Source organism: Aedes aegypti, chromosome 1 (assembly GCF_002204515.2).
Source record: "Aedes aegypti strain LVP_AGWG chromosome 1, AaegL5.0 Primary Assembly, whole genome shotgun sequence".
Classification (NCBI taxonomy): Eukaryota; Metazoa; Arthropoda; class Insecta; order Diptera; family Culicidae; genus Aedes; species Aedes aegypti.
In genome coordinates this window covers 236,003,297-236,025,995 of record NC_035107.1, presented here as the reverse complement: position 1 = coordinate 236,025,995, position 22,699 = coordinate 236,003,297, and the positions used below count along the sequence as shown (strand labels likewise).

Below are 22,699 nucleotides of genomic sequence, written 5' to 3'. Positions count from 1 at the left end.
TATAGTACCAATGAGTTACATAGAATATCCAATGTTGAAACATTGGAACAAATGTCAAATAAAATAATTAATAATTTCAGGCAAAAATCGTTACAATCTTCTATTGCCACGATTAATGCGTTATATGTTTAGGTTAAGTTAGGTTAAGTATATTAAAAACTTTTTTTTCTCTTATAAGCAGGTGAAATCAACTCACCTGTAAAAAATCTGAACTGCTACGGCAAATGAAATGTAATATGTTGTTAACAAAATGTTAATTAAATCTTGAATTTGTTTTACCAAATTAGGATGATAGTGTTGTCTAATAACACAGAACACCTAGATATAAGAAATGAATGTAATGTTTGGAATGATACTAATAAAGAAATAAAAAAAAAATGATGGGCATCTTATTCTTCCGAAAGAGGTGCACTTTGCGAAAAAGGACCACGTGATTATTAAGCTGAAATCGAATTCAGGTTAACTTCTGCGTTCATGAGTCTTCTCATGGTGTAGTGGTAACGCGCCCCAACTAGAGATCGGGGAGTCGTGAGTTCGATTCTCACTGAAAAGACGTGTAACTTTTTCGCAAATCTTTACATCCATTTGTCCATCAAATCCAATTGCAAATTATATGTAATGTTTAGCTTTTCGGTAGTTGTTATTTTTCTTTGTTTCACCTTAATATTTAGCCACATGCTGAGTGTGGCCAAATGCAGTTTCAATTGCGGAAATTTTAAGCGATGTTTCAATAAAAATATATCTGTGGTAAATGTACGTGCCAACTGCAACACGGTTAGAACTACGCATTCACCTAAAAATTAAGGTAATCGAAAGGTTCAATCTAATTGCCAAGACAAACATAATATATAAACAAAATAGGATGTACACTGGAATGTGAAATTTATACAAATATCTGATTTCTGCTATCATTTAATTTACTGACAGGAAATAGCAATCACCCTGTATAGTTAATTCTACCACTGTTCGGGCTCACCGCAATGACATCTCCCATTCGATGAATGCTAGGCGCACTCAGCAATAGCAGCAGCGCTGCAGTGTGCATTCAATTTCTCCACTTTCGCCCCTGCTAGCAGCAAGCAGCCCAATTGCTTTGATGCTCTTGAGTTGGGCTGCGTGATGCTAGTTTGCCGGCGCAGCACATTATTGTATATTAATTTCTCAGCCGTACTACCTCTCGCATATATAAGCGACACCGTTCCGATGTAACATTAGTTGTAAGCTGTGATTGTAATCGTTCCGTACAGTATCCCCCACCGAGCAGGAGCACTGCCTCTCGGTGGTGGGCAATCAATTATCGTACAAGTAGAAGTCGTTCGTTCATTCGTCTGCCCCTTCGGGACCATTAAATAATCACAACGTAGGGCCTGGTCAACCCTGGACGAAACATTATATATGCCAGAGGTAGCAAAAGTGCACATCGCTTACGGCATTGTTACACAGATAACAGTGCGCCGTCGGCTAGCATCACGCAGCCCAAAGCAATAGCATGAAAGCAAACGGGCTGCTTGCTGCTAGCTGGGCGAAAGGAGACAAATTGAATACGCACTGCTGCGCTGCTGCTGTACCTTATTGCGCCTTGCTTGCAGTGAATGGGAGAGTCGTTGCGGTGAGACCGAACATACTCCCGCCCGAAAACGAATGTTTTCAACTGTAGCTACGGCTCGGCGCGAACGACGACAGCTTGCTGTTGGCAGAGTGAGATGGTTCGTTCTCGACGATGCACAGTGGGACGAAATCAAAAAAAAGTGGGACATGTGTGTTTGTGCTGAAACTATTGGGTTTAGCGTTTCGACATGTTCTACAAAGTTTTATCATTTGTTGAGTACTTAATTTAGACACTGAAAAAAAATTTACTTGAAGTGATATACACTGAGAAAAAAAATTAACTTTTTTAATTATTGTCAAAATTGAAAACTGTCAAAGGAAGTATTGTAGGCGACATCATTTCATGAAAGTTTGTCGAAGACAGGAAAGCTCTATCTCCTACACTGACGAAGTTTGGGGGTAAAAATGATGGGTACCCCCTTAAAACTCATATTTTCTTAATAACTTCTAAATTTGAATTTTTACATTTTTAGAATGTTCTACAATGTTTAAGGTGCTGTAAAAATACATATTTTTGCCGAAGACACTGAAGTGCTAGCTCTCCATTTTGAAGATTTACGAACAATTTTCTGATTTTTCCACATCAAATTTAAGTGTGCATATCTTGTGAAGTTGCAAGTAGTAGCAGCTATTTTTAGCATCATGCTGTTCCTCAATCTATACCCTTTTAATATTTGTACGAATAATTGCGGGGTCACGCGGGGCTCATCGCAGTTTGTTTAATTGAAAATTGTATTTCCCATAATTAATTATAATTTTTTGCAGTTTTTTATGTATGTGGTATAGTTTTTAAGTATGGTTTTCATTTTGTTATGGAATTTTTAATGTTTGCCTATTTTAAACGATGATAAAATGTTATGTTTTACAGTTTTTGTCAAAATTTGAACAGTTATATTTTTTAAAGTAATATTTATTTTTTCATGTATCTGACAACATTTTTATAAGTGTATCAAAGAGCTAAATACCGCTATAAGAATAAAATCAACTGATCAACTGATTCAAAAAACTACAATCTTAGTAATAAAAAAAAATTGAATTGCACTCCTAAGAACATTAAAACATAGAAAGATACAAATTTTTTTTGATACCTATCAAGGACATTGCTTGGATATCTATTATAGCGTATATCTGTATATGTATTGATTTCCTAGATTTGCAAAATTACAAAAAGTGACAGACGGTATCTAGCATAGGGACAAAATTGAGTATTTAAGGATTAATAAAACTGTGTTTAACTATTAATAAGCCTGATACACTTGAAAAAATCCGATAATTTTCACGGAAACAACAAATTTTCCTCTATAGCCGTGTCAAATTGAAACTTGAACAGTAAACATTATAAATTTGCCGTTTCAAATGGTCCAAGAGTTAAATATCATAGCAAAACATAAAAAAATAATTAAAAGATAGAAAAAAACAATAATTAAAATTTAGAAAACATACATTTATTCATAGGAAATACAATTTTCAATTAAACAAACTGCGATGAGCCCCGCTTGACCCCGCAATTATTCGTACACAGGCGTTGCAGAATTCGCTCTCATTTGAGAATGAAGCACGATCAAAGCAAGCAAAGAAAAACATCCCATCTGTTGCGGTCCACGATCGTCATTGTATCGCAAGGTGTAACAAGTCTGATAAATGAGAGCAGCGAGCGAGAGCCCCAACGAGAGAGCGATGATAAAATCCATTTTTCTCGCTTGTTTACCGTTGGGGATAGGTGTTTTTCTTTATTGGCACGATAAACAATCCACGAACTTCCAATAACAACAGTGTCCCCCAGGCTTGGAGCATGTTTAGAGGGGTTTTATCATGCACTACTATCCCCCCAATCTGATCAAACTTGTAGCAGTATACGATAAACAGTCTCTCATAATGTGCAGCATGTTATGATAGTTACAGAGAGCAATACGTGAGAGATGCTCTCAATTTTCTCAGGATTCAATCCCTGTTCGTACATATATTAAAAGGGTATAGGTTGAGGAACAGCATGATGCTAAAATTAGCTGCTACTACTTGCAACTTTACAAGATATGCACACTTAAATTTGGTGTGAAAAAATCAGAAAATCGTTCCTAAATCTTTAAAATGGAGAGCTAGCGCTTCAGTGTCTTCGGCAAACATGTGTATTTTTACAGTACCTTAAACATTGTAGAACATTCTAAAAAATGTAAAAATTCAAATTTAGAAGTTATTAAGAAAATATGAGTTTTAAGGGGGTACCCATCATTTTTACCCCCTAACTTCGTCAGTGTAGGAGATAGAGCTTTCCTGTCTTGGACAAACTTTCATGAAATGATGTCGCCTACAATACTTCCTTTGACAGTTTTCAATTTTGACCATAATTAAAAAAGTTAATTTTTTTTCTCAGTGTATATCACTTCAAGTGAAATTTTTTTCAGTGTCTAAATTAAGTACTCAACAAATGATGAAACTTTGTAGAACATGTCGAAACGCTAAACCCAATAGTTTCAGCACAAACACACATGTCCCACTTTTTTTGATTTCGTCCCACTGTGCGATGGTGATGCGCAGACAGTTCAGGTAGCATTCTGGCTACATCGCCGGATCGCTTGGTTGATGGTAAACGGGATGATTTCGCTTCTCGTTGATTGATTTTGATGACACTCGAGAAACGCTTGGACGGGATGATTTGCTTGATCAATTGAAACTCGGGTCCATTGATGACGAATTGATTGACGGATGATTGGATGCGGGGATCCATCGGGTGGAGGTAGGGGTCCAGGATGAACGCTCTGGTTCGGCAAATCGACGCTTCGGCTTTGCACATATGGACGCAGGGGTCCGACGAAAGGATACAGGGGTCGGGGGATCATCGTTTCGCTTCGAAAGTCGACTCTTCGGCCTTGCAGGTGGACGCAGGGGTCCGGATGGACGGCGGAGGTCCGGCGGGTGGACGCGGGGGTCCCACAGGTGAACGCTACGGTTCGGATGGACGGCGATGGTCCGGGATGGACGCAGGGGTCCGGGAATGGACGCAGGGGTCCGGGGATGGACGCAGTGGTCCGATGCATGGACGGCAAAGGTCCGGCGGGTGGACGCTGGGTCCTACAGGTGGACGGCGAGGTCCGTTGCATGGACGGCTACGGTCCGGCGGGTGGACGCAAGGGTCCTACAGGGTTCGATGGGCGACACTTCGCCCCGGGGTGAATTGTCCGTTGCTGTAGCCCATCACTCGTCGATCGTTCCTCCGGGGTGTCCGTTATCCTGGTCACGGCACCAATGTTTCGGCCAGGACGTCTTTCCCTACGTTGTGTCTTTTTATGGGCGGACGAAGAATCAAACGATCGACTCACTTTTACTCTTACTGATTTATTGCCACCGAGATGCAGCGTGCCTACTCGGTGGGCGAAACGAAACAAACTACAATCTTACAGGCTAAATTGGTGCCACGGTACTCCCCTGACCGTTATTATCAGAAAAAAATCTCTATCAAATCTGTGCTCACCAGTCGATTTCTATAGCTAAGCTGCATGCCTGGGCAAAATTTTAAAAACATCGTAGGGCCCGTTTTTAAGTTACGCGCTTTTGAATGTGTAAGTCCACTAATTCTAAGGGAATCTGAGATATTTAAACGAGTTTGTATTGGTCGTGATTGCCAGAATAGATATAATATTAAAATTTGAATCAAAGTTGATTCATGTAGTTGTTTGTAACTTCTGGGAGTAGTTTTGAATGAGATGATAGACGAAACACTAATTTTCAATAGATTAATTAGGCATTCCTTCAAGTAGGCATTCCGTTAGGCATATTCAAATGTTTTCAATGACACATTGCACTTACATGTCGCCAAAGTATTTTACAATTGATTATTTTTTTCAAAGGCTCAAGCGCTGTAAGACATTACGGAGCAATTTTCGTGTCATTATTATTATTCATAAAATATTGTTATGGCCCAACTAGCTACCTTGGGCCTTCCTTAGCCGAGTGGTTAGAGTCCGCGGCTACAAAGCAAAGCCATGCTGGAGGTGATTGGGTTCAATTCCCGGTCGGTCCAGGATCTTTTCGTAATGGAAACTTCCTTGACTTCCCTGGGCATAGAATATCATCGTACCTGCCACACGATATACGATGCGAAAATGGTAACTTTGGCAAAGAAAGCTCTCAGTTAATATTTGTGAAAGTGCTCATTGAACACTAAGTAGAGAAGCAGGCTCTGTCCCAGTGAGGACGTAATGTCGATAAGAAGGAGCAGAAGCTATCGGCTATTGCGACTAGTATTGTACTGCCTCAGAACATAAATTTCAATTGCTGAGTAATGCACAATTGGCCACACTATAGAACTCTAGACCACTGTCAATACTTTAATGAGCATTTGTAGCATACATTACTACATTTATATTTTTCAAAAATCTACAATTTTACCATTGGGTTTCTCGGTCTTTTCGATTACACAAACACGTAAGAGCTCTGTATAAATACAATAGTGAAAGAATTGTATAAATCAATCAATCCATTCTCATGCTAACTCGTGAAGAGAAAGCCTCAGTACGTGAAATATGCTTAAGAAAAGTAAGAAACACTCGTTTTTATTAGGTTCCATTGAATTTAAAATCATAACACTGTTACATGTCTCCCTTGTAAATCAAACTCTCTTGAGAAGATTCTATACCTTAACTCCGAATTTCATTAACCCGAGTGATATCACCCTGAACGCACAATTACACTGAATGCTATTGTCCCGAATATATAATTACCTTGAATGACATTGTCCCGTGATAATGGAATTCGAAGTAATGCCATTCTAGAAACTGGACCTTGTGGAGATGGTCTTCGGGTATTCGGGGTAATGGAATTCAATGTCAAGGGGTATAATTTTGAAAAGATATATAAAATATGGTTAAAACAGAATTGTTCATGGATTTTACGTAAATTCCAGTTTTGATTACCGGAAAATCGTAAATTGTTCTGTGGCCCTATTGATAACCTTCTAGTCTACCTATCAGAATATGGTTTCAATCCTACACAAACTGAAGATTTCCATGTAAACTTTTATTTGTTTTCGATCGAAGACTGTGCTTGTGAAGTAAAGATTCACCAGCTGCTATGACTCATCACAAACGAAAAAAAAAAACATACTTTGGGAGCTTCACAAAGTTTTCCAAATTGACAAAGACAAACATTTGAAATTAAGCTCTGTAATGCTACAATGTTGAACTCCATTAAACAAAATAACAACGGATGTTCTAAACTTTGCATTGTTTTCTTCCATTTTGTATCGCTGCTTTCTATGTTGTTAATTTTATTTCATTCCATACACTGCTAACCGAAAACTTATTTCGTAAAGTATTCGTTGACGTATACTTAGCTTCGATGTACAACAGGTAACAATCAATTGCATGTTAAATAATCTGAATCGTGATACTTTGGTTCACCAAGCTAGCCAGAATATTGTGCTACAAGAACTAATTTGGTTACATGATGAAATTAGCTCCGTAATGCCTTAAAACACTTGAGCCTATGGAAAATCAATTGATTGTGAAATACTTTGACGACATATAAGTGCAATGTTCCATTGAAAAATTTTGAATATGCTCAAATGTATAAGAATGCCTAATTGATCTATTAGAAATTAGTGTTTTCCTTGGTTACGCTTCCAAAAGGACGTAACTCCAAATTTCGTCTATCTTCTCATTCAAAACTACTCCCAGAAGTTACAAAAAACTATATAAACCAACTTTGATTCAAATTTTAATATTATATCTATTCTGGTAATCACGACCAATAAAAACTCGTTTAAATATCTCAGATTTCCTTAGAATTAGTGGACTTACACATTCAAAAGGGCGTACTTAAAAACGGGCCTTATGATTTTTTTTAAAATTTTGCCCAGGCATGCAGCTTAGCTATAGAAATCGACTGGTGAGGACAGATTTGATGGAGATTTTTTTCTGATAATAACGGTCAGGGGAGCACCGTGGGTGCGCCTTATACAGGCACACAGTACGGGCATACAATAATTGAACTATTGAGTCTTTACCGCGCACGCTTCTCAATACAGTTTGGCGCGCTGTTGCTTTGGCGCCAACTGTAGAGGCTACACGCTGACTGGTAGTGGAATATTCCACTGCGTCGATGAATGGCACAATAGGTAGCGTCTCTCTCTCTCTCTTTCTCCACACGCTTCAATTGAGCGGCAACCAGCGATGACGCGTCTGTGATTAGCGCGAACAACCACTTTTATCAATAATTTTTTATGAAATCATATAGATAGTATGTATCATTGAGTAGAAATCATAGGAATACAAACTGTTGTTTAAAATGTTCTATGTAAGCATCATCGCTAAAATATTTGCTTGTTTGCTAGGCTAAGTAAAGCCACCCTTTTGAACTCCTACTCAAATACAAACGCAATTTCTCAACTTACCGTACTGCCAGTCAAATGCAAAGTTGAAGTACTCGCCCATGGAATGTGCATCAATCGATGCAATTAGCAGCAGATACAGCCCCATGCACAGATCGGCAAAGGCCAGATGGCAAATAAGAAACTTCGGAACGGTTAAATCGGTCCTAAAAATAGCAATCGAATTCAATTAGCGTTCCGCAAATTTAAAACGATTACCCCGCCAGAGGCACGTACATACCTGTTGGAGAACAATACCACCAGAACCGCAACATTTCCAAACACGGCCAACAGGACCACAACCCAGACGGAACCACGCAGCCAGTGGGATCCCATTACGTCCTCGCATGGATTCAGCGCGTCCGGCATCGGATAGCACTTAACATCAAATGTTCTAAAATTGGGCAAAAAAATACCATTAGAATCGCTGATGAAAAGCCAAAACCTTCGTTACAGTTAACCTTCAGTCTGTTCTAACCAAAAGTTACGTTGTCTGTGTCATGGGTCATATTGACCCCAGATTCAATATGTAATAAACTTTAAAAAGTTTAATGGGTTTTCGAATTGTTGGTGTTTCGGACTAAGAACTTTTAGATTGAGAGACAACTTTTCGAAGTTCGCTGAGGTCAGGAATGACCGCAAAACACAGACAAACGGTCAAAACATATCGCTTTGATACACACGTGGGCGTAAGGTTTCCGCAGATCGCTTCCATCGACGAGGGTTCCACTTCCGTTTCGTGGAAAAATCCCATCAGGCTGTCCTCCGTGTACAGATCGGATACGTCCTCTTGCAGGATGCTTCCCATGGGCAGGCCGGTGATGGGCTGAAAGTAGCTTTCGCCCAGTTCGCTCTTCGCAAGACTGGCGTCCGGGTCTGCTCCAGAACCGGCCGCTGCTGGACCGTCTTGTTGCTCATCTGGCCGGAAATTGATGCTATTTCTGCGAACGCGAACGGGGATTGAATTGCATATCAAAGACAATATTGACTGCACGGTGTGTCTGAAATCGTTATTAACGAACTAAACAATGATAATCAATTCTATACTCAATAAATCATTACTTCCTCTTCTTCTTCTTGGCATTACGTCCTCACTGGGACAGAGACTGCTTCTCAGCTTAGTGTTCTAATGAGCGCTTCCACAGTTATTGACTGAGAGCTTTCTTTGCCAAAGTTACCATTTTCGCATTCGTACATCGAGTGACAGGTACGATGATACTCTATGCCCAGGGAAGTCAAGGAAACTTCCATTTCGAAAAGATCCTGGACCGACCAGGAATCAAACTCAGACACCTTCAGCCAGTGCCGGATTTGCGCCTCGATGGGCCCGGGTCTGAACTCTTGAGGGTGGCCCTTGGTACAAAATGAATGGAAAATATCCGGAAAACTTCAAAAAAATTCAATATTACTCGAATTTTACTATAACCACATCATTTCGTAAATGCTAAGTAAAATAAATAATATGTATGAATTATTTGAAAAGTCATACACAATAGATGTTGAGATTGAATTTCATCTGAATCGTTATCAATCAAATTAAAAATATTCCAAATATCAAATTAAAAATGATTATCAAGATTTGGATTTTGAAAAGAGCATAGCAAAATAACCTTGTGATTTTATCCACTGGGGCTAGTAATTTAGGGATCAGATAAAATATAATTGTACATAAATTCTGTAGAGTTCAGGCAAACTATGGTGAATTTTACACTTTTAGTAAAAATTGCAAACAAAAAAAAAACCTTGAAAATATTAATACAAAATTTAAAAAAAAACAGGTACTAATATAAAAGAGTAACAGTGGAATATGGAAACATCAAATTTCTGGTAGAATTTCAGATGTGTTCGATAAGCTGGTAGTTTTAGTACTCTGACAAATCAAGAAAATGTATGAATTACCGAGTATCTTCGATTTTACATGATCATTCCAGAGCATAGAGCACTGTCATTTTACAGCACTGATCCAGAAGGCTGTCACTTTGCTAACTTTGATGATTTTCATTGGATCAAGGTTTTTGTCCCCAGCCTTGTTTCTGAGATTATCGAACAAAACATTAATGTTGCTAGTATCCAATCTACGTAGTATACCGTAACTACGCTAACGATACCCTGGATGGTTTTTATTGGCGAATAGAAAGATTTTTATTGAAACTGAAAAATACAGATGAAAATCGTATGAAATTTACTGCTAACTATAAATCTATATATCCGATGCATTTTAAATTGAGAATTATTGATGTATGGAATAATTCATCGAAATGTCTTTCACATTTTTATTCAATTCTCGGGGGCCCCCTTGATCGTGGGGCCCGGGGCATTTGCCCCCTCGGCACACCCCCCAACCCCCCCCCCAACCCCCCAAATCCGGGCCTGCCTTCAGCATGGTTGTGCTTTATAGCCGCGGACTATAACCACTCGACTAAGGAAGATGCTAGATATTACGTCTTATGATTGCTGAACATGGAACTGATAGTTATTCGGTATATTATTGAATGGTAAAAGATGGAACGTAAAGCATTTTTATAACTCGAAAATATCCCTTTTATAAAGCCCTTTAACTTATAAGCTTCAAACCACTTTTACTTTCAGTTCCCTTGATAAAAATATTCACGGAGAACATGCTAGTATACAATATCGTTCAAATGGAAAGTGCAGAATTCATTATCAATTTTTTTCGTTAATATCGGTTTCAGACACACCGTAATTGAAGTGAAGAGATACCTTGAAAAGATACGCAACCGGCCGTTTCCTTCGTCAACCGGGGTCGGGGGATGGGCGTAGCGTTTTTCCCGGTGCCATCCATCGGAAACCAGCTCAGCTGTTTGGTCGCTCATCGATTTGGTCTGAAAATAGGAAGGGAGGAATTTAATTATTTCACTTTCGCTGCGACATCGCGACGTGCTGCGATGTGCGGCGTCCAATGAGCTGTAACTGAAGACAATGTTCGATTTTCTTTTTTTTGCGTTGCGAATGATCTTAGCTAACTGTGTCTCGTTGCTCGGAAGATAAGTACCAAGAATTATCTGAAAATTTATTTTGTCGCGAAACGTTGTGTTTTTGCTGGAAGCAATTCTGTGATTCAAATTGATGCTGTTTGGTAAAGATTGGAGACAATCTAAAACAGATGGAAAACCCCGAATTGAGAATGAGGATTATTTGGACACATTTCGCCGGAAATGGAAACTTATCTAGGCAATGCTAGTGGATTACATGTTCGACAATCTGATTCGGTTTTTTTCCTTTCATTCGTTTCGATATTGGAAGATTCCGTTCATTGAAGCAATATTCGTAGAAAACCATTCACACCGGTTTATTAAATAACAGTAAATAAAATAAAAGCGGTTAATTTATCTCGTGATATTTGACCAACGATTAAAATTGACACAGCTTCTTAGAATAGAAGAGTGTTTTTAAAACATAAGTAAAAAATATGCACACAATCAAAAAACTAAAAATTAACAACGTTTAAAGTTCAGTAGGAGTGATAAATCAACAATGATTATTTTTTGTCATTAGACTTTTCTATTTACAATGATTTTGAATCACCCACGTGTGAGAATATAGTGACCTAAATTTGTTCGAAAGAGTGAAGAATGCAAATGAAATCAATTTAAAATAAGGTCAAGAAAACGGTAATGCCACTGTCATCAGTTTAGTTTGTTTTGATGCAGCCTAGGGCTGAAAATCTCCTTCATAAAGCTATAATAATAATGTTTTGATGTAATAAACTTTTCAAAACAAACGATTTTATTATTTTATTCTCTTTCCCACACATACTTGGTACGTGAGGAAAAGTTAATGGCACAGATTTTGCTTCACACGCACCCACATCTACCTACCGGGTCTTCTCAATTCATGATTCTCCATCGAACCACTCAACAAAAGGTGAACTTTTCATAATCGAAGAACTTTTCTATGCACGACATCCGCCCTCGTGGTTGGAACAAAGCTTCAAGACATCGATGCATGAAATTTGCTCCCTTTATTGCTGTGATATGTTCGGGAGACAATGGTACTAAATGAACTAGTGGAGTTGTATTTTATACAGGGTAGACAATCGTCACCGTCAAATGGAAAAAGTCGTCGACGAAACTTAAAAAAGAATCGTCATCGTCACTCAACCAGCGTTGGATGACGATTTGCTGCAGTGGTCCGCCACAAAGGCTCGGCGTCATGACGAACAAATAGGGGGGCTGGGGGCAAGAAGGACACCTTAAGATATATAGATTCAAATCATGGTTGATTAGCACAATTTTTGAAGATTATTCCAGTGTAGGGGCAAGCTTACCTCTTGTTCTAAATGATGTTATCGATAGATTTCAAAAATATAAGATTTACATGATGATTTGTGATTTTTGAAAATGTCCCTTCTTATGATGTTTTTCAACGAGGCACGGGGCAAGAGTGCCACTTGTATGGGGCAAGAAGACCACCAGAGCAAATGCCACAAATTTTGTATATTATTATTTCTCCACCTAAACGATAAATTCTAGAGTAAGTAAAGATAAAAACTGAGGGATAAAAGTTGACTTATAGTTAAGAAGTAATTTTACGAAATTAATTTAGTTCTCATCTTATTTGACTATAACAATAGTAGAAAAAAAATTCAGAAACCATTTTGAATATCCATGATGGTTTGTATTGATTTTATTTAGTAGGAAGCATTGATTTAGTGCAATATTAAACTAGAAAAATAAAAGTTCATGTGATTTTATATGAGAAAATTGCGGTGTCCCTCTTGCCCCATAAGACATACTGTATGTAAAACTTAATGTCAAAAGAACTTTTTCGAAAAAATTTTCTCACAGCTATATTAAACAATTGAAAATCATCAATAATGTGCGGAAAAACAAATATGTATTGTATTTATTGGGAGTCAAACCTTGTTTTCCAGTCTTACATTCTTATAATATTTCACATTTTTTGCATTGGTGAGTTAAAGACATTTTTCTAATTTTTTGTACTAAACATTTTTAACTGTAATATTTACACAACCCTCAATTAGTACTCAGTTTATTCTTATACTGCGTTAAACATCAAAAAATTGATTTGAACTACGTGAAATTAGAGGTGGCACTGTTGCCCCGGGTGTCCTTCTTGCCCCATGTCCCCCTAAGCCTCCTTCGTTACGCTCGAATCTTCGTTCGGGAGCTCTGAGCTGACTAAAAATATGAACCGTGGCGTCGATAGATTATGAGCCTTTTTTTGCAAAAAAAAGAACAAAAAACAAAACGTGTTGGGAATTGAACAAACGATCTCTGAATCGTCAACGTCACGCGCTTACCAACAGAACTATTATTGAAACTTGAGGAGTACGGGTTGAATTGCCAATACAACGAATTCTGGGATGGCATTCGCCGTTTTGTGCATGGCAAGCGAATATACAATAAACGCCTCCTTCGTTTGAGAAAGGGGAGCGAACGGAATGAAGACAAAGTTGTTCGTTGACGATTTTGGATTGACGTTTGTCGTGCATTCTTTCGTAGATGACGAGACGACAACCTGCCAGAGTTTTTATACTGGATGACGATGTTTTTTTATTTTGTCTTTGCACTGTGACGAATCTGACGATTGCCTGCCCTGATTTTATACTTCCAAAAAGATTAGTTTATTTTCTTACTTTACTTTTGCTGGCTCTACGTCCTTCAAGACATAACCTGCGCCACAATTTCTCGATCGCCCCACACTTCCAAGATCCTGCTCCACTTGGTCAAACCACCTAGCTCGTTGTGCTCTCCTTCGTCTTGTACCGGCCGGATTTCACAACGTGTCCCGCCCATCGTACCCTTCCATCTTTGGCGACTTTCTGGATACTGGGTTCACCGAGGAGTTGCGCAAGCTCGTGGTTCCTTCTTCTCCTTCATATGCCGTTTTCACATACTCCACCGAAGATCGTCCTAAGCACACGTCGTTCAAAAACTCTTAGCGCTTGCAGGTCCTATTCGAGCATTGTCCACGTATCATGCCCGTAGAGGACTACCGGTCTTATTAGTTTATTTTCTTGGTAAATTAAATTCTCGCATTCAGTATCATAATTGTGTAACTTCAGTGGTCGTTTCACCATCATCGATATTTTCTTTCACTAATAACTTTCCTAGGATACTGTTTCCACCATTATTTTTGCTTGTATTTTATTGTAGAATCTAACTACAGTGGACAGTAACAGTTTAAAGCCTATTTTTATGAAGAAAAATTGATCATTGCAGTTTCTCCCATAATATATTGAACGAAATACTTTTTATAAGAAAACATATGCGATAGGCAACAGTTTCTACAGAACGTCAATCGATGCGTTTTGTATAACCTTCTCACCAGGAAAAGAGTGTGTTTGAGTTTTGACACATTTCGTCAATGTGTCGAGATTTCTCTTAACGGTTGAACTGAGCAATCGGCATGTAACACTTAGAATCTGCATAAATGGTTACCGTAAAACAAGCTGACTTTGATAGTTTTTTCGAAGAATAGTTGAAATTTTATGCATTCTGTTTTAAAAAATTACAATTTATATTTTTATAACAAGTACTGGTATCCTAGCTATTGATGCAGATGATAGATTGCTAAAAGATTTATTTTGAATGAATATATATTTTTTTTCATATAATCGAAAGTCGGTTTTCTGTTTTGGGGTTATTTCGATAATGGAGTAACATTTATAGGGCATTGCATACCTGAAATCGTTCAACGTTATATGGAAAATTCTGGCTCAGATTTCAAAATTGATCCCAGTTTGTAAAAATGATTTTCTCCAAGAGATTTGAGACCATATTCAAGTTCTATGATAACTAGGCTGTCAATGATAAGTGATCAATTATTCAAAACTACATTAAATAGTGATCGTAGAACGCTTGTAAGTGTTTCGATAATGCTAAAATCATGTCAATTTTTAATATTCGTATATAAAGCTTCAAATGTTCTCGATTCAAATGAAAACAGCTCTCACATGAAGTGTCATACTTATAATTTTTTTTTGTGTTGCATTCGTTTTGCTTAACCGTTTAGCAGAAATTCATGATATTTCTTTATGCTGCTGTGATTTGAGTACTGAGTGACATAATGATTTCACCTTCAGATTATAGCTTTTGTTTGTATGAAATCATATGAATTAACATTTATTCATCCAGAAGATCCAAAGCTGCAATTTTATGTGTCTGTTCAGATTTAGAGAGAAACGTGCTTCAGCTGTAAGTATATATGCTCGAAGAAAATCTGTTCCAATAGCAACCCTGCCTGTTTCCGGAGTGAAACTGTGAAGTGTGAAAGACAGAAAAAAGACGAGCAAAGGTGACTGCTGTAACGATGGTTTTCGATTCATCGAATGTCGTATGAAGTGGGTGGAAAAATCTGCTGAATACTAGGCATCATTTATATGAGCAATTCTTGCTGAAACTAGGATGAATTACAACTTTAACTCACTGATGGCTGGTATATGCTTAAACTAAAGGAGGATCGTTTCGGTTTACAAAAATTGATGAACCCATCGTACGTCAGCTAGCTAAACAGTTTGCGAAAAGATCATGTTTGGTAAATTTTAGATATTCATTCACGTGACTGGCCACCCGTTGGTTGCTACTCCAGTATTGCCAGGTCAGCTGCACATAAAACAACCCGGATATTACCCTGCATCTACGCCAGTTTATGACTCGCCAAAATCAACGGAATCTATTTTGCAGCTGCTATGCGCCTCCAAGATGGACGCTCGAAGAATTTAGTCGGATGTTGGAGAAGCGGACCGACGAGCCAGTTGGTCGAAAACTAATGCCAAGGGTTATTCTTATCCCTACCTCCTCGTGGTACTGGCCGGGGTACGAGCAACCTTGGGGAAGATCGGGTAACCAACCCCGGTGGGAGCTTTGGTCGTATGATGACAGGGAAGGGGTGTTTGCTTCTGCAAACCTGAAGTGTCTGTACTCCATGTTAGGAGCGGCTCACAACAGCGGCTGTTCACTATGTAAGGGGTGGCTGATCATCGTCCGAGTGCCAGAGAAGGTCTCTAAGCTAAACTGCGCACTATGGCCCTCCGAACATTTAGGAGGAATGGTCCTCCGGAAATCTAGGAGGTTGGTGTCAGGCCCTGCAAGCCACCAACCGTAAAAATACACCAGCACAGGCACGTCAAGGAGAGAATATGGACCAGAACAATTGACAAAGACCACAGTGACAAAAATGGACCAGCGATTGGAAACTCGGTACGTGGAACTGCAAATCTCTCAACTTAATCGGAAGCACACGCATTCTCTCATATATACAGAAGATCCGCGGTTTCGACATCATAGCGCTGCAGGAAGTGTGCTGGGCAGGTTCGATGTTCACGAGTACGATCGCTGCCCAAGCCACGACGTCAAGATCATCATAGGAGATTTGAACGCTCAGGTTGGCCAAGAGGAGGAGTTCAGACCGACGATTGGAAAGTTCAGCGCCTAGCGGATGTCAAACGAGAACGGCCTGCGACTGATAGATTTTGCCGCCTCCAAGAACATGGCCATTCGTAGCACATACTTTCAGCACAGCCTTCCATACCGATACACCTGGAGATCACCGCAGCAGATGGAATCACAAATCGACCACGTTTTGATCGATGGAAGGCACTTCTTCGATGTAACCGACGTCAGAACCTATTGACTCTGATCACTATCTAGTGATGGTGAAACTGCGCCCAAAAATATTCGTCGCCCCGGTATAACCTAGCGCGACTAGCCCAACCGAACGTCGCCGCCACATACGCGCAACATCTCGAGGTAGAGTTGCCGGAAGAGGGCGAGCTTGACGAAGCCCCTCTTGAGGACTGCTGGGCCAACATAAAAGCAGCCATCAACAACGCAGCCAAGAGCATCGTCAGGTACGTGGAAAGGAGGACATGCAACGATTAGCTCGACGAAGAATGCGAGCAGGTTTTGGAGGAGAAGGATGCAGCGCGGGCTGCAATGCTGCAGCAAGGAACGCGACAAAACGTGGAGCTATATAAAAGAAAACGAAAGCAGCAAACCCATTCCGGGACAAAAAGCGCCACCTGCAAGAAGCGGAATGTGAAGAAATGGAACAGATGCACCGTTCACAAGAAACGCGAAAGTTCTACTAGAAGCTTAACGCATCCCAAAAAGGCTTCGTGTCGCGAGCCGAAATGTGTAGAAATAAGGACGGAAGCATCTTGATGGACGGACGTGAGGTGATTGAAATGTGGAAGCAGCACTACGATGAACACCTGAATGACACGGAGAATACAGGCGCAGAGGGTCACGACAGCGGAGGAAGTGACTACGTCAGCACGGCGGATGAAGAAAACCAACCTTTCGCCACATTGAGGGAAGCTAAGGATGCCATCAACCTGCTCAAGAACAACAAGGCCACTTGTAAGGACCGTAAAACGGGGTAGCTTTGATAATGCGGGTAACTTTGATAGTGCGAGACTCACAACATAATAAACGAAATAACAAAGTTTCTGTTAATCAGTTAAGCAAAACGAATGCAAAAGTAAAGAGTATTGGTATGACACTTCACGTCAAAGCTATTTTCGTAGGAATCAAGTACCATAAACCGGGGGCAAATTGATCACTGGGGTGAATTTGATCAGGTCGGTATCAAAAAGCATTTCCTTTCAAGGATGCCTAATACTTCCACAGACATTTCATGTTTTCTAGTTTATAGATGTCAAATGATGATATTAAGGCTAAGTAGCCCGTCATTCGTTTTGGCAACAATGATGACTTTTCAGCTTGCATTTCAAAGTGATAAAACTCAGTCTTGATAGTTTATATTGACTTGAAAATGTATCACTGTACGCGCTAACATGCATAAAGTATGCTGATACTTTTTCAGCTTTGTCAGTGCAAAACCAACTGATTTTCTTTGATTCGAAATTGTGAGATGAATTAGCAACAATCATCAACGACGCGTACAAATTTCAATGACGGCCTACTTCGCCTTAAACTATTTCATTTTTATTAGGGCTGGTTTTGCATAGAAATATTCACACTTTTTGAAGGTGTTAATAATAATGTTGGAAATGACGGTACTAAACAATCCGCTGGTGCTAAGACTGCATGCAAACTTTGAGTATCAAAAATGTTGTGTAAGCTTCAGTGTGAACTGCTGAACTCATTTTTGAAATCGTACAGCATTACAAGAATAGTTTTTGCTCATAAAACCGTTTATTGTTGAATAACGTGCTTATTTCAAGGAAAATTGCATACATTTTTTACATACATTACATTTTTAGATACGGCATACATTTTTTAGGCGTATTATGCAGATTTACATAGTTTAATTTTGCAATAAAATGTATATCATCATGAGTTTTAAGAATTTTGACATCATTTTCAGATTTAGGAGACCCAAATTTAGTAGATAGGGAAATTTTACTTTTTAAAATATGCTTTAATATACAGTGATCTATTTCACCCCAATGTGTCATTTTCAATTTTTGATATTAAAACTAATTTTATGAAATGTTAAATTTAATTTCATAAAAAATCGATTACATAAACTGATAGAGATCAAGGAAGTACTGATTTTACCGAAATAATTTTGACAATATTTGATTTCTAAAGGATAACATGACAAAAAATTGTGAAATAGTGATCAATTTGCCCCCGGATAACGGTACATTTGAGGATATATATGCAAATATAAAAAAAAAATTATGAGATTTTAGCATTTTTGAAACGCTTACAAACAATCTGTTCTACGATCACTATTTGATGAAGCCATAATGAGTTCGTCACTTACCCTGGACAGCCTAGTTGTAGTAGAACATGAATTCAGTATCAAATCTCTTACCATTTTTACAAACTGGGACCATTTTTGTAATCGAAGTCAGAAATTTCCATATAGCGTTAAACGCCTAGAGATATGCAACGCTTTGTTCGACTATCAAAGTTACCCCAAAACAGAAAGCCGACTTTCGATTATATGAAGAATTATATATCCATTCAAAATAAATATTTTGGCAATCTATCATTTGCAATCGATAGCTACGATGCCAGTACTTGTTTTAAAAATGTAAATTACAATTCCTTTAAACAGCATGTATAAATATTCAAGTTTTCTTCAAAAAAAACTATCAAAGTTACCCCGTTTTACGGGACCCATAACGCGGTTAGATCACCTTTTCGTGGTGCGTTATGGGGTAAAGATCTACCTGTGAACTCTAGTCCTGACTGCTTCAAACGAAGAGAATAGGATATTACAATAATCAAAGGAACATTTTTTAGTCCTTGTTACATTTGTAAACCTTGTTGAAAGTGATAAGTCTCGGTTTTCCCAGTTACCGAGAATGATATTGAGCCAAGGAAAAAAATGAGTCGAATACAACAATTTGTTTTCTATTTTTTTATTTATTTAGTTCTTTAGTTTGAAGAAATAAGGACTAGGATTCTAATGCATGGACAATATCGGTGTAATTTCTTGGCTTTATCAAGGGATCCGATTTTGACTGATAAAGGGTCGCGCCTGTGGAGAGTGTACTCACCACATTCTTCAAAGGGTATAAATAGCGGAACCTTTCAATTAGAATCCTTTCCTGCGATCAAGTTAGGAATTACAACTGTAAGAAAGCCGAATACATTATCACTTTTCAATAGGTAACACGATATGCACTAAACAAAGGACACGGGATATACTACAATAGATCAAATCTTGGTCAACTCATCAAAATGGGCCCGGAGTGGTTGGCCGCCTGTCTGCACCGGCTGATTGTCAGAATCTGGGAAACGGAACAGCTGCCGGAGGAGTGGAAGCAAGGGGCCATATGTCCCATCTACGAGAAGGGCGACAAACTGGAATGTGAAAACTATCGTGCGATCTCTATCCTGAATGCCGCCTACAAAGTGCTATCCAGATTATCTTCCGTCGTCTCACACCAATAGCAAATGAGTTTGTGGGAAGTTATCAAACTGGTTTCCTATTCATTAATTTTGAAGCGGCTTATAATAGCATCGACCGTGAAGAGCTATGGAAAATCATGGACGAGTACAGCTTTCTCGGGAAGCTCACAAGACTAAAAAGAGCAACGATGGACGGTGTGCAGAATAGCGTGAAGATTTCGGGCGAACATTCCAGTTTGTTCGAATCCCGCCGGGGACTTCGACAGGATGATGGACTTTTGTGCCTGCTGTTCAACATCGCGCTAGCAGGTGTCATGCGGAGAGCCGAGTTCAATAACCGAGGCACGATTTTCACAAGATCTAGCCAATTTGTTTGCTTCGCGGATGATATGGATATTGTCGGCAGAACATTTGGAACGGTGGCAGACCTGTACGTGCCTGAAACATGATGCGTCAAAAACAAAGTACATGCTGATAGGCAGAACCGAGCGCGACAGAGCCCGCCTTGGAAGCAGTGTTACGATAGACGGAGATACTTTTGAGGTGGTTGATGAGTTCGTATACCTCGGATCCTTGTTAACGGCTGATAACAACGTTACTCATGAAATACGGAGACGCATCATCAGTGAAAGTTGCGCCTACTATGGGCTCCAGTAGAAGCTGCGGTCGAGAAAGATTCACCCCCGCACCACATGTACCATGTACAAAACGCTAATGAGACCGGTGGTCCTCTATGGACATGAAGCATAGACCATGCTGGACGAGGACTTGCAAGCGCTTGGAGTGTTCGAACGAAGAGTGCTTAGAACCATCTTTGGCAGTATACAGGAGAACGGTGTGTGGCGGCGGATAATGAACCACGAGCTCGCTAGGCTCTACGGCGAACCCAGCATCCAGAAGGTGGCGATAGTCGGAAGGGTGCGTTGGGCAGGACATGGTGTAAGAAAAAAAGTTAAAATTTAGCGTGACATAATTTGTGTACCGTCCCCAAAGTGGAGGCTGGTTGGTTTCTATCGTCCGCAGTATTGACAAAGGCATTTTCGTTGTCTCGAACTTCATTACATGTGCTCTGAATGCCATTCAAGTGTTCCTCGAAGTGCTGCTTCCATCTTGCGATTATCTCATGTTCGTCTGTCGAGATGCTCCCATCCTTATCCCTGCACATCTTGGCTCGCGGCACGAAGCCATTGCGGGATGCGTTGAGCTTCTGATAGAACTTAAGTGTTTCTTGAGACCAGTACAGCTGTTTCATCTCTTCGCACTCCTCGGCGTTTTTTCTCCCGAGAGAGGCAAGTCTGCTGTTGTCGTTTTCGTCTATAACGTTCCACGTTCTGCCGGATCCCTTGCTGCAGTATGGCCACCCGCGCTGCATTCTTCTCCTCCCAAATCAGCTTATATTCCTCGTTGAACCAGTCGTTCCGTTGACTTCGTCCCACGTACCCGACGTCGTTCTCAGCTGCATCGTTGATGGCTACTTTCACTGTTCTCCAGCAACCCTCAAAAGGGGCTTCATCCAGCTCATCCTCTTCCGGTAATGCAGTCCCGGGGTGCGCAGTTGAGACATTCGGTTGCTTAAGCCGCTCAAGGTCATACCGCGGCCGTCAGTACCGTACGTTGTCCACGGAGAGTTTTGGGCGCAGTTTAACCATCACCAGATGGTGAGATATCCTATGATGATTTTGACGTCGTGGCTTGGACAGCTGTCGTACTCGCGTTCGAGCTGCGCGTAAGAGGCGTCTTTATCATCATCAGTGCTTCCGGAGTGAGGGCTGTGCAGAATTATTATGATGAAGTTGAAGAGTCAGCCTTTGATCCTCAACTTCCACAATCTCTTATTGATCGGCCACCGGTAGATGGTATGGTACCTCTAAACGCTCGCATCATTGATTCCTTTCAACACATTTCCTGCAACGCTAAGATGCTGAATTCTCGGTCCTTCAGCACATCGGCAAGTATGCTAGTTCACTAGTTCCTTTATTTCACTGTGGTCTTCGCCGATTGTCACGGTGCGTATTCTCTCGATGACTATTCCTTGTTTGTTTTTTTTACAGTAAAGTTCCCACCGGGGTTGGTTACCCGATCTTTCCCAAGGTTACTCGTATCTCGGCCAGTACCACGAGGAGGTAGGGATTGCTGGGCAGTAACTATATTCATTAAGTCCATTAGGGAGACGCTGTTTTTCATTGAAACGAATTCATTCATGCAACTACTGAGGCAAAATAAAATTCTGCCTTATGACATTTGACCTAATCGAATAGATGGAGTCGGTTGGAATCGACACGCTTATATGGAAGATATGCTTGTACGCCACTCTACGTACCGTCAAACGGGGCTTCTTTTGACATTATTTCCACATTCTCTAACTTTGAGGATTTGTAACTCTTAGAATTATGGATAGATGTTGATAATTTTTGCCTATATTTAAGTTGTATATGTACGTAACAAATGTGCAAAATATGAGGCAAATCCATTAAGAAATAACAAAAATGCTTGAATAGCGAAAAAAGTGTGTCCTTCAAGACAAAAAAGGGGCTACTTTGGACATTTTCACAATTTGCTAATGAAATGATTTTTCCTTATAGCTTTCAAACTGATTAAATAGATTGTCGTCCACTGTGATGTTATGGAACGTTTTTTATTGATAAATTTAATGTAGAAAATTGCAAAGCTAGAATCAATTACGCATATACCGTAAAATGGGGTGTTAAGGGATGAAAAAATAAATTCTACCGAATTTTCGAGCAACTTCTAGTATGTCAATAATTGAACAAAATACAGTCCTACCATTCTCCCGGCGTGTATTTCAAGAGCCAATTACAATGAAGATTATCCTATGGCAGAATGAAATGTGTGATTTTTGACGAAAATGCAAAAAGGCGTGTTAAGGAATTTGTAAATAAAACTATAC

At 39.6% G+C, this 22,699-nt stretch overlaps 1 protein-coding gene across 1 annotated transcript in view; it reads right to left on the bottom strand.

Annotated features, from left to right (window-relative positions):
• LOC5564685 (follicle-stimulating hormone receptor) overlaps window positions 1–22,699 on the bottom strand; it is a 159,581-nt gene that overhangs the window by 11,100 nt on the left and 125,782 nt on the right. Inside the window, exons 11-14 of the mRNA XM_021837304.1 lie at window positions 10,694–10,815; window positions 8,656–8,913; window positions 8,214–8,366; window positions 7,997–8,139 (exon numbers count right to left, since the gene is read on the bottom strand). Coding sequence (XP_021692996.1) covers window positions 7,997–8,139; window positions 8,214–8,366; window positions 8,656–8,913; window positions 10,694–10,815 — 676 coding nt within the window. The remainder of the gene's footprint in view (window positions 1–7,996; window positions 8,140–8,213; window positions 8,367–8,655; window positions 8,914–10,693; window positions 10,816–22,699) is intronic.